This window comes from Protobothrops mucrosquamatus, unplaced genomic scaffold (assembly GCF_001527695.2).
Source record: "Protobothrops mucrosquamatus isolate PMUCROS unplaced genomic scaffold, P.Mucros_1.0 scaffold403, whole genome shotgun sequence".
NCBI lineage: Eukaryota > Metazoa > Chordata > Lepidosauria > Squamata > Viperidae > Protobothrops > Protobothrops mucrosquamatus.
In genome coordinates, this window is record NW_015386734.1 from 1,500,533 (window position 1) to 1,513,612 (window position 13,080).

Genomic DNA, 13,080 nt, shown 5'->3' on the forward strand with positions numbered 1-13,080 from the left:
AATAAGAAATTAAATGATTTTGAGCACAATTCTCACCTTGATGCTCCAAATGCTGTGCACGTGAAATACAGTTGTCTAGTTTCAAACGGGATTAAGAAAGGACACTTGCTAGTTATCTGTTCACACCAGTCTGGTAAAGCTCCACTTGCTAATGCTAATGGTTCCTGTGATTTAACAATTAAAATGTGAAAACAGGTAAATCAGACCAGTAAAATGCACGGATATAAAGCTATTTTTACATACTGGCTAGTCTTGTCTGTACTCAACTTCAACCATGAATCTCATAAATTAATATAAATGCTATATAAAATTAATTTTCTTACACAGCAATCTTGTCTTCAAGCATGGCAACCTCCAAGAAAATTAAATCCTTGGCAAACAGAAATCAGGGGCAGAGGCATCTTAAGTATTTTTCACTTTTCTGATTTAGGAGGTGGGGTTGTTTAACAAAATCTCTCTAAAATTGGGATTAGTCACAATTCTTAGATAGGTCAGCAACTTTTGGGGATGTAGCCTGTATACTCGCTACTGTATCAGACAGGTTCTTCCACTTTAATAAACCACCTAGGTTAATGACATTTAAAAAGAAAAAGAGAATACGCTTACTATTTAAATGGAAATTTAATCTTCTGAACTTTTATAATGGGTATCTCAGTAATTTCCATCCAAATAAGCTTACCACTCAAGTGTGAGGCTATGTTGACTGAATTGTGTAACTGGCTATATTATTTTTACTTGGCTCTGGATATCTACTTGGCTCCCAGATAAATAGCCTCTCTTTACATTTTGATTTGTGAACTGAATAGATCATATATAAAGGGCATATTCATAGAATTAATTTTTCCACAAAATTGCATTTTAAATTTCTGAACATGTAAAAGAGAATACAACTGAAAATCTTAAAATAATTTTTCAATAATACATCACCTCAATCTGTTGAAGAATTTTTGTGGTAATTTTTTTGCTTGTAAATTCATCTGGTGGAAAATTAAACTGAAGCTGTTCATCTCCTTCTGAAATAATAACAGAATTTTTTATTTCATGTTTTCGTAGAGAGTTTTAGGGGGGGAAATCTTTAGAGGCTATTTTCTACTAACCTTCTTGCAACGTTCGAGGAGAACAAGGGTCACTTGCAACAATGTAGAGAATACGCAGTAATTGCAGAACATCCTCTACTCCACAGGAATTCTGTCCATTACCAGCTTTGGCTTGAGGTTGTTCTTTAATTGAACTAAGAATGTCTGAATTTTGAAGCGTGGAAATCGCTCCCTGATTCAAATTAGATTTTGATCCATGCTCACAAAAATCCTGCATGAATTACCAGAAGAAAAATAAATAGAAATTAAGTTAATAATGGAACATGCCCCATTACATCAGCCCATCCCACTTAATGAGGCAGGGAAGATATGTTTGTGGACCCTATCAGTTAAAGAATTCCAAATGCTGGGATCCAGGAAGGGAATTTTCTCTGCCATTCTCTCCCCACCCCCCTTTTGAACATTCTTCCTGCCAGAGGCAAGGCAGGTCCCCAATCTCCTGGTCTGCCATCTTGCATGGGACTCTCAGAGAAGTATGCAGCTGTGGGATGGTTAGTGCTCCAATGTTGAATTTTAACTATTCTTGCTTTTTATGTTTTTAATATTTTATTTGAACTTCACCCACACAGTTCCTCTGTAAGAAAGATGGGTGGTTTCTAAATTTGATAAAATAAAAATAAATAAAATTTTAAAAAGAAAAAAAGATGCGTAATTCAAGCTGGAGCTTAGACTATTATTAGGCATTATGTTAAGGTTATCATTACTGCAGTAATTCAGAAGTATACAAAAAACTGCAGCTTGTAAAAGCTAACTATGACAACAGCACATAATGACACTTAATCAAGAAACAATGTTAGTTTTATATCAAATCTATCCAAATTCTCACAAGACCAAAACCACACATTTCCAAATTAATATTTTTAGATGTAGATATATACCTTGTAAGCGGCTATGAGTTGAGAACAATTTCTGTTTTTCCTAATGCTTTTATTAGTGCCAGTTAATTTCCAGTGACGCAGAAAGGCTGAATCCGCATTCTTCTGCAGGTAGGTTATCAAATCATTCTTTGGTAAGTCATCAGTGCCAAGATACTGCTCCACATGCTCTATTGACCAGCAACCCTACAACAGGAATCACCTAATGTTGGTCTTTCCTGATTGTAAGTTTGAAAGATTTAAATTTATGCTTCTCTAGGAACATGCATTTATGAAATATCACACAACTTATGTAACAAAATTAATTTAGCATAGCTTTCAAGCTGTTTTAGGTGCAAAAACTGCAAACATTTAAAGGTTAAGATTGTTCTCACCATTTTCCCACTGTCTTTTTCTTTATCAGAATCCTTCATTTCTTTGTATACAATTCTAAACGTAAAAAAGATCAAAGTTATTTATATAGTTTTGACTAGCTGTTCATTGCCAAAGAACTTGTTTCTAAATTATAAACTGTACAACAGGGCTGAAGCTCTCCAGATATTTTGGACTTCCATATAAACCCTGGACAGTATGGTTAGAAATTATGGGTGATGTAATTCAAAATATGTGAATAATTCTAAATTGCTTACCATTGTATCTAATCATGGATACTGAAGCATCATTAAATTTGATAGAAAAGGACTATTAGAATGATCAAAGAAATAAAACATTTTTTACAAAATTATGTTTGGAAACTTTTGGTTTAAAAAAAAGGCAGAGGGGAGCACCATAACTGCATATAAATTTATATACACTATAGAAAAAGTGAAGAGAAAAGTGCTTTTCTTTCCTTTTTTCCCCATAATAATATAATGTTAAATAATCTTCAGAAGACGAGTTTACAAAATGATTCAAATTCAGGCTATGTCACATTTTAAAACTTCCCATGAGTTTGAAGCACCTGAGTGCACAGCAGCTGTTTCAAAAACAAAGCAGGTTGTTTTGCACTTAAGGTACTGCCCCAAAAATCAAGAAAGAGCATCACTTGCTGAAAAGAGCTGTTTTGCATTCAAAATGAAATCTGTACTCAAAACAATTGTACTCAAATATGAAAGAGTCCAAATTTGAACTGTTTTGAAACATTTCTATTGTTGAAAATTTTATCCAGCATAGAATGTCAGAGCAACCAATATAATTCTTCATTCCACAAGTTAATTATCATTATCACTTATCATTAAATTATAAAAAATAAAAACAATGAATAAATGTTGGTTTCTTTTGATGCAGTAAAATATTTTATGTGATTATTCAATCTGCATCTATTTATCACAATAAAGATAAAAGCAATGAAAACAGTAAAGAAATAATGGCCCCAAAGACTGACACAGAATTGTTAATAGTGACATATTGCTTCAAGACATTGTTTCTGATATGTATTAACAATTGTTTAATAGAATATTCTTACATACTGTATGTTTATTCAGAAATATATGTGTTTGCTATAGTTTACTATCAGAGAAGCAAATTTACAGTTTTAGATTATGTTATAACTATGAACATATTCTTGAATTCTTACGTGTATGTTGGTTCCCATATTCGCCTAAGTTTATCTGATTTCACATTGCCATTGCAAGAAAGCTGCAGCAATTTTTGTACGTAGTAAAATATAGTTGACCGGAAATTTGTTAAGGGTAGCTCAACTTCACGAGTTGTACCGAGTCCTGTAACTTTCAACATAAGTGCTAAACGTGGTGATGGCATACATTCAACTTCTTCTAGAAGTTCCGAATGAGGTGTTCCTAAAACCAATAAATGGATGAAAAAATAATAATTTACTATTTTCTGAGGCACCTGCAAACTCATGTAAATTTGAATTGGTGCAATCTTTGTGTACAACTAAGATAAATGTGCAAGTAATAAAGGCAATGGAACTGTTAAGGCTGGATTTAAGGAATGAACAGCCTTACAATCATAGAGGCCTTTTAGAGAGCAAACGGTGGGAGAGGGACAGCAGTAAACATGAGCAGTAAGTTCCAAAGATTGATAAAGGCACACTGGGGCCATTATAATTACACACTATAATCTTCTTAAAATGTCATTAGCAATTTGTATAGTGTGTAGATATAGAAACATAGCGTCTATAAAAAAAATCTCCAACAAAGTAAGGAAAAAATGCTGAAGGAGTATCACAAGATTATTTTAGAGTTCAGTGTTTCCTCAGGAACAGAGATTTTGTGGGATCTAGGAGGTAGCAGCACAAAATATTTACTTAGCGTCCTTCTGCATTGCTTTACAGTCTATCACCTATTTTTGTTATATTGCAGCTTGCACAGCTTTACTGTCAACTGTAGTGTACCAAACATAAATAAGCTTAAACATTTTTTTTAAAAAATCATCTTTACTTCTCGGTTTCCCAGCCTAACTTTAAAAAATTCTTGCAAGTTTCTTTAAGAATAACCTTTTAAATGTACACCATTTTCAAATAAATTGTCAAAAAACATGAGGAAAAGGGAAAAAAATTAATAAAGAGCACTCTTATGCAGTTCTGCTTTTTTTTTTTTTTAACTAGCGTTACTTCTCTAATGTATTTTAATTTCCTAACTGTTTAAAGAAATCACCCTTTGGGAGATATTTTTCAAAACTAAAATTAACTTTTGCACAAAATGGCCTGCTACTCAAAAATCAAATCAAATCAAAATCAAATCTTTATTACTGTCATAAAGCAGCATAAATTATTCAGAAACACGGCAGCCTATTCTTTCTGTGAAGAGTTAACTTTGCCTGGACAATTAATCCAATAATGCTAAGAAATACAAGATGGACTAAAATGAAAGAAAGAGAAGAACCTATAAATTCATTAACATTCAAGTAAAATTTTTATAGTTAAATTATTTATTCCATTCCTTCAAATTCTATTGCTTTAAGTCCCACAATTAGCCTTTGCTCAATATCCCTGGTTTTCAATTCCTTCCAATGAAAAAGATGTGTACACCTACAGTTTTATCCCAATATGAAGGTAGCATGAGATATTTGTTGGCATAACAATGTTTTTTCTCTCCCAATCCAATCATTGGCTTCAGGGACAAAGATTTTCTATATAAGATTTTATATTTATATCTAAATCTATCAACTTAATGTGTTTCCTAATACCTGAACCACCCTAGTAATATCATATCTAATAACGCTGTGACATAAACCATAGAAGTTGGGTTCAAACATTCCACTAAACCCAAACCAAACAATTCCATGTTATGGCTTTACATAAGTTGTGAAACACGTTTTTTAACAACCCTCCTGCCCACCCACAAATCTATTCATACAACGTGAATTTCCCACATTTTTTAAACTGCTCTCATGTGTACCTGGGGGAGGAATTTCTAAATCAGTTGTTTGCTGCACATTAGTACGGCCAGGTCTTGGATCAAAGGTAGGTACTAGAGCAGAAAATTGGCGTTTTAACACATAATCATCATCCCATGTCCTTCTACGTCCTCCTTTTGTTTCATACTCTTCTTCTTCCTGTTCAAAACATTACAGTATGGAAGTAACTGAAAACATGTAGGACTAATTGAAAATATCAGTTTGATTTAAAGCATACATAAACATAAAAAAATTGGGGAAAATGAAAAAACGTTGATCAGTTAGGTTTAAGCCTAAATTCAACAAATAAATCACTTGTACTTGGGGATTCATCAATGCTCTTAAAAAAAAAAAAAAGCAAACACGTCCAGTATTAGGTTTGTATAAGCTGCTTAAATTTTGTTACAATTATAAATCTCTCTTAAATTCAAGACTAGAATAAATGGAGAGAAAATAGAACTAAAACATATGCACTGTACCATTACTTCTTCATATTCCTGATCTTCTTGATTGTCATCTTCATTTTCATCATCCTCCTCGTCTGGCTCTGGTAGATCTTCATCATCATCTAATTCAGCCAACAGAGTACTAGCCCGGCAACTATCAAGGAAATCTACACAGAAAAACATAAGACAACTATGTGGTACTCTCTAAAAAGAAAGATAGTAAAGGTGATAGATGAACTGATTTGATAAATTCAAAACAGGAACAGGAAAAAAAGTTCACTTAGCACGATGTTCAAGAAAACAGGACTGAAACCTATTTTAAGAAATTATGACAAATTAGGGCAACATTAAGCTGAAAGACAAAAAAGGATTTCAGAAAACAACCTGAAAAAGAATGGAAAACTATTTGTAATAAATAAAAAATCCAAACCAATCTCATGTTTAATCTTAATGTTAAATGAAGAGATAGAAATATGCATTTTTTCTCAGATGATAGGAATGGGATTTTATAGCCATTATTTCCTCCATACGCTTTTGTAAAACTTCACAATAGCAATAGGTAATGACTCACAAAAGACACATTTCCACTTCTTGCTTTCAGAAAAAATGATAAAACCCCGAAGAATCATCTTTGTAATTATTTTTAAAACTACAATTCTAATAAATGATTGTTATCTTACCATAGCAATTTGAACAATATACTATAACAATATACTATACTCAAAATTAAAACAACAGAGCGTTAACTTTCTATACCTGATCTCATTTCCCATACAATTGCTGCAATATTGACATATTAACTATCTTGCTTAGAAACAGAGATTTTGGACTCAATTGTGGCTGTAACTCAAGGACTACTTATATTCAGATGAGCACAAACACAGTGCAACTGCTCTGAACATCAGAAAAAGGAAACAGGTCATCTATATAACATCTTTCAACAAAGTGGATATCCACACAACTTCATCAAAAAGTGCCTGACTAGTCAACACAATATAGGATTTTCTTGTTTTTCTCTGAAGATGTTTCACTTCTCATCCAAGAAGCGTCTTCAGCTTTGACTGAATGGTGGGGAATGGAAGGATTTATATTCCTCAAGGAGTATATAAATCCTTCCATTCCCCGCCATCCAGTCAGAGCTGAAGAAGCTTCTTGGATGATAAGCGAAACATCTTCAAAGAAAAACAAGAAAGTCCAGTTGCCTTATGAAAAAGCATCTTTGGGACAACTATGACCTGGATGACTGAGAATCTCCATAGACAACCCAATATAGCACAACCAATACAAGTTGTAAACAGGGTATCACTGCATACATCAAAAACATCTCAGAAACCATCAACAATTATTAGATCCACATGACATCAGTGTAGCACACAAACCAACTAAAGCCTTCTAAAACATCCTAAGTAAATCAAAAGACCTAGCAGTCTCAGAAGAAAAAACAGGAGTCATGAAGAACATAAGGTCTGAAATGGCCACTACGTAGGGCAAAAAGGCAGAAGACTAGCAGAGCACATCCTTGAGCATCAACTAGCAGTCAGAAGACATTATGAAAAATGTCATTGTTCTCTGTTCAAAATATCACCATTTGTTTTCCCAATTGGCGGACCTAACAACTGTGGACTATACATTCTCATCCCATTATATTAGCTCCCTCTCAAACCCTCACTTAATTTACCCAGTGCCATTTCCAGGGCTCCTGTATTATTGAATAATAATACTGATGGTAACTGCTTTCTTTGGAGAGTCAGATTTCAATATAGTGTCCTGGGTTCAGCACTTGATTAACAATGGGTGTAAATCTAATTGTGGTCCATTACTCTATTATTATAATAGGTGGCTGTAGATCAGTATTTCATTCTGAAATACTTTTGGATACCACATTAATATTTTTTTTAAAAAAAGTAAATATAAAAATAAATCAGAATTCCCTGTGAATAATAATGAAGATGTCCACAGACCTAAATCAAAGCACAAATATTCCCAGAGTTTTTTCATGTTTTTGAGTAAAATACAACCATTTTCAAGAAGCAGTGTTTTGAATGTTTTGAAATAGCCCTTAATTCTTTTCTGTGACATGAAAATAATAGCTTGGCAGAGCTATTACAAGGCTCAGTGGAGCTATTACAAGACTCAGCTTCTCATGTTGCCATTTCAGCAGGAAGTCTTAAATGTTCTGTACTGCTACTACTACTACTACTACTAATAATAATAATAATAATAATAATAATAATAGTAATAGTAATAATAATAATAAAGTTGGAAGGGACCTTGGAGGTCGAGTCGAACTCCCTGCTCAGGCAGGAAACCCTACACCATTTCAGACAAATGGCTGTCCAGTCTCTTCTTAAAAACTTCCAGTGTTGGAGCATTCACCGCTTCTGGAGGCAGGTTGTTCCACTGGTTAATTGTTCTACCTGTCAGGAAGTTTCTCCTTAGTTCTAGGTTGCTTCTCTGCTTGATTAGTTTCCATCCGTTGCTTCTTGTCCTGCCTTCAGGCGCTTTGGAAAATAGCTTGACTCCCTCTTCTTTGTGGCAGCCCCTGAGATATTGGAACACTGCTATCATGTCCCCCCTCGTCTTTCTCTTCATTAAACTAGACATACCCAATTCCAGCAACCGTTCCTTTTATGTTTTAGCCTCCAGTCCCCTAATCATCTTTGTTGCTCTTCTCTGTACTCTTTCTAGAGTCTCAGCATCTTTTTTACATCGTGGTGACCAAAACTGGATGCAGTATTCCAAGTGTGGCCTTACGAAGGCATTATAAAATGGTATTAATACTTCATGTGATCTTGATTCTATCCCTCTGTTAATGCAGCCTAGCACTGTGTTGGCTTTTTTGGCAGCTGCAGCACACTGCTGGCTCATATTTAAGTGATTGTCCACTAGGACTCCGAGATCCTTCTCACAGTTACTACTATTGAGCAAGGTACCCCCTGTACTATACCTGTACATTTGGTTTTTCTTGCCTAAATGTAGAACCTTAGTTTGTTCACCATTGAATTTCGTTAGATAGCGCCCAGTGTTCAAGTCTGTCCAGATCCTCCTGTATCTTAAGCCTATACTATGCAAGAAGTCTATGCATTGCATTTTATTATGTTTAAAGCCTACCTTGATCGATAGCAATAGCAGCTATACACCGGCCCACAGTATTTTACAGCACTCTCTGAGTGGCTTATAGTGTCAGCATATTGCCCCCAACAATCTGGGTCCTGATTTTACTGACCTCAGAAGGTTGGAAGGCTGAGTCAACCTAGAGCCCCATCAGGACCTGAGCTACTACTGGCTGAGGCCTTGGTGGAACAATTTGGGTAAACTATTGGCTGGGGAGCAAGATTAGCAATGGCGCACAGGACTCACTCAGGAACCATTTTGCACCCGATTCTGTTCTTGGACCACATAAACACAGATCAGTTTGACTTCTTCTCAATTTAGTTCACATCTATTGGTTTTTATATTTTAGCTTAAGAGCACAGTAACTGAGTGGTAATTAATGGAGAAAGAGAATCGACTCTATACTGTTTTACAAAGGTCTTATATATTATTTTGCCCATGCTCTTTGCAGATGTAATTCTAAGCACACTTCAGAAATCAGAGATGACACATGGACATTTGGCTACTGGTTTATGTTTAAAGCACGGTCTCTTCTGTTTAGCCAGTGCATGCATATATTTAAATATCGGTAGTGTTGGCAAGGTCTGAAATAATAATAATTGAGGAACGTGTTCTTTTCTGTGGCTGTGGTTTTAGTTAACCCTTTTTAGGTAATTAAGCATATACTACAGCAAGCTCAGCCATATTAAGCAGCATCTGCAAACATGTAAGGAAGCCACATATTACAACAATGAAAATACAATTGGGCTTGAGGTCTCCTTGTTTGGAACATATCCCGAACATTCAGGGAGCTACTATTGCTATCTGAAAAATGGGAAGAGATAATCAATGCTGTGATCTATGTGTTGGGTCTAGTACCTCAGGATAACAACAGACATTTCAATTTGAACTGCTTAGCATTTTTTGTGTACTTTTTTTGTAAAAAATGACAAAGTTTCTGCAAATTAGCTGATCAGTATTATAAGGAGCAATATTCCTGTTCTACGTTCCTGCTGTTTCCTATGACAAGAACATTCTAAATATTTAGGGTTTTATTCTGCCAAATATGTAATGTTAACACTTCAGCTGTTTTTCAGTGTTATTTTGTGGGTTTCTACAAGAATCAGTTCACATATTATGCCAAGCCATAGCAAGATTGTTTGTTCCTGGTTCAATGTGACATGTAAACCAATTCATTAATTCTTACACTTTTGTATAAGGCAGACCACTATATTTAGTTCAAGAAATCATAATTAAAATTCCTAGCTCAACATTAGATATGAATCAATTTATTGAACATCGAAGTAATTTCAGTTAGTTCTGAAGCAATAGGACTGTAAGGATGTTAAAAGCGTGAACATGTGTTAATATATATTTAAAATAAGTAATCATATTTATGATGAAATCATTACTAAGCCTCTATATAAATGGCCATATAAATCCAATTGTATTTCCCTGCTCTGGGCCTTTTATAATTATAATTTGCTGCAGATATCTAAAAGAACAAACTAAGACTAGTGCTGCTTCCAAACACAATGTACAAACAAACTGCCAACAATGATTTGGAACTGAGGTTTTGAATTTGAACAAACGTTAAATATTAAAAATGCTATGGAAATGCTAATTACTAACTGCAAATGCTTTTCAACCTTTTTGACAATGCCCCTAAATCTATTCACATCTTATGAAATATCCCACACTGTTCACCAACTTACAGAAGAGCAAAGAGAACAGTTATTAAGAAAAAAAATGAGAAATAGTAATTTTAGAAGCAAATTTCTATCCATATTGTTATACATATGCCATGGTAGTTGTTGCAAACCTATTCTTCAAATGACTGATTGTAGCAAAGCATAAGGAAGACTACCTATAAATCCGTGCAATACATGTGTACAGATGATGGTTTCATTTACTATGGCATTCAAATTTCATGTCCTGTATATCAAAACATCACTACTGAAATGTCAATAAAGAAGTACCTTAAGTGACAATCATGTAAGATGAGTGTGTAGAGCTGAAGTATATGGAAACATTGACAGAAGCTGAGATGCTTTGTGAAGAGGCCTTTATGTAGCTAATAAAGGGGCAAACAATCATTTGATATGCTTTAGTAAATGAAATTACTAAGCACAAAACCTGTGACAAAAATAAACCATGAATGGGAAATCTGCTTATGTTCATTTAAAAATAAAACTTACCATATAAAGAATATTCTGCTTCCTGACCTGTATCGCTCTCACTAGATGTTGATGTTAGGCTAGTAGTTAGAGTGTTACTAAGTGACTGACCAACAGATAAAACTGTAGTTGCTGTGGCTACATTGTTGCTGCTAGTAACACTGGATGTAGACATGGTCACTGTTGAGGTGGTACCAGTTGTAGTCAGATTAGGAAAACTTTGGGCACCCATTAGAGGAGAAGCTATAAAGATATGGTAAGATAAAATAAATAATCCAAAGTAGTACAATTTACATTAATGAGTGTTGTGTATTAAACCAATATTAAAAAAGAAAAAAACAGAAGTCACTAAGCTTATGGTAATAACGCAGAACTGCAGGCCAAGAAAAAATAGACTGTTAAATAAAACAGAACATCAAAATAAGTATAGAAGCAAATGTGATTCTTATGAAGTAGCCCACATATCTGGTTTTAATGCATAATGCATAATCCATATTATAAAATGTTTGTGATTATAAAGAGTTGATATATGTGGGGCTACTTCCCAGTTCAAGGAAACTGAGAGTTCAACAATGTTTCCTACTTTACAAATTCATAGCACTACTATATCCAATCAGCTGTTCTTAGTAGGACAGGATCAGCGAATTAAAAGAAAGGTGGAAGTAGGAGTTGCTGCCTCCATTTCACTTTCTGAGCAGAAACATATTTAGAAAATTCTGCAAGACTCTATTTCTTTCTTCTGGTTTGTGTACACTGAACAGCCACCATAAAGAATTATTTTAATTATTTTTTCAAATTTATTCAGCCGCCCGTCTAACCCAAAGTAAATTATTACCTTACAGGCAACAATTCTACTGATTTAAAATGAGTATATTTTTAATTGTATGTTCAGGATGTGCAATAGTTCTTCTCCTTAAAAATTATTAAGTCTTCCCCAGTTCAGTTCATGATTTACTGTCCATTTGTACACCATGGGTTTGTTCAGCAGTGCATCATAACAAACTACAGTCTGGCATGAACACTGAAGACTCATAACCAACTTTCACTACCTACTATCAATCATTATATTTTAGTGATCCTTAATGATGCTCTAGGATGGAAAAATTTGATACAATAAAATGTTTATAGAATTGCAAAATACATCATAGAGGCTACTAGACTATTTAACTGATTTCATCTTTTAAAATTAAATGTTTAAAGTTGCAACATGTAATACAACATACATTGATTTACATAATATTCCATAAAACTGTCCTCAAACATTACATACCCTGATGTATTCTAAGTTTCCAAAGTACAAGCAATAACATTCCAAAACAAAATGAAAACTGCATAGTGGCCCCTCAAATGGTTCATGGTATTTGAGCTACATTTCGGATTCTAATGATTTCAAGTTCTTTTCTATAAAAATAACCAACTTCACTATTTCCTCATTGCATGTAACAGTGCTCATGCCATTTTTTAAATAGTTCTACTAAGTAAAAGCAGCAGCTGACACAAAAACTAAATAATCACGTGACATTGTATTCGGTTCAGTATAAAACACTCAGTAATAGGTCCTCAATTTGGCAAAATAGGATTTATTCCTGACTTTTTTTTTACCAGTAAAATATACTTGTTTTCAAAGTGGTACTACATATCTTCTGGTGGTTGTGTTACAAAAAATAATTCAATCATTTTTTTCTCTAATGAAAATAATCAAAATCCACTATTTCATAAAAGTACTACAGAAGAAAAATAAATGCAGGCAAAGACACAATATAAAGATTACATATTTCTAAATTAGATAAAATATAAATGTAATATTCTGGACAGAGTCAGTAACACATGGATGCATTCCTTGGGACTTCAGCAATTGGCTAGAATTAAAGGTACAGTTAATACAATTAGATAAAATCAAAGAAAATTAGCACAGCAACGGTAGATTATATTTGATGTTTTAATGAACAAAATATGAAAAAGAGTTATTTTACTCCAAACCAAACCCTTTTAAAAAGGGCAAGGAACATTCTAGAGTATGACTGTCATTAGCCGCACTAAATCCAATACCATA

At 33.9% G+C, this 13,080-nt stretch overlaps 1 protein-coding gene across 1 annotated transcript in view; it reads right to left on the minus strand.

Annotated features, from left to right (window-relative positions):
- Positions 1-13,080, minus strand: part of HECTD1 (HECT domain E3 ubiquitin protein ligase 1) — a 62,652-nt gene that overhangs the window by 11,514 nt on the left and 38,058 nt on the right. The window contains exons 25-33 of the mRNA XM_015816147.1: positions 11,049-11,270; positions 5,791-5,924; positions 5,314-5,470; positions 3,528-3,750; positions 2,347-2,401; positions 1,976-2,158; positions 1,098-1,308; positions 928-1,013; positions 37-164 (exon numbers count right to left, since the gene is read on the minus strand). Coding sequence (XP_015671633.1) covers positions 37-164; positions 928-1,013; positions 1,098-1,308; positions 1,976-2,158; positions 2,347-2,401; positions 3,528-3,750; positions 5,314-5,470; positions 5,791-5,924; positions 11,049-11,270 — 1,399 coding nt within the window. The remainder of the gene's footprint in view (positions 1-36; positions 165-927; positions 1,014-1,097; positions 1,309-1,975; positions 2,159-2,346; positions 2,402-3,527; positions 3,751-5,313; positions 5,471-5,790; positions 5,925-11,048; positions 11,271-13,080) is intronic.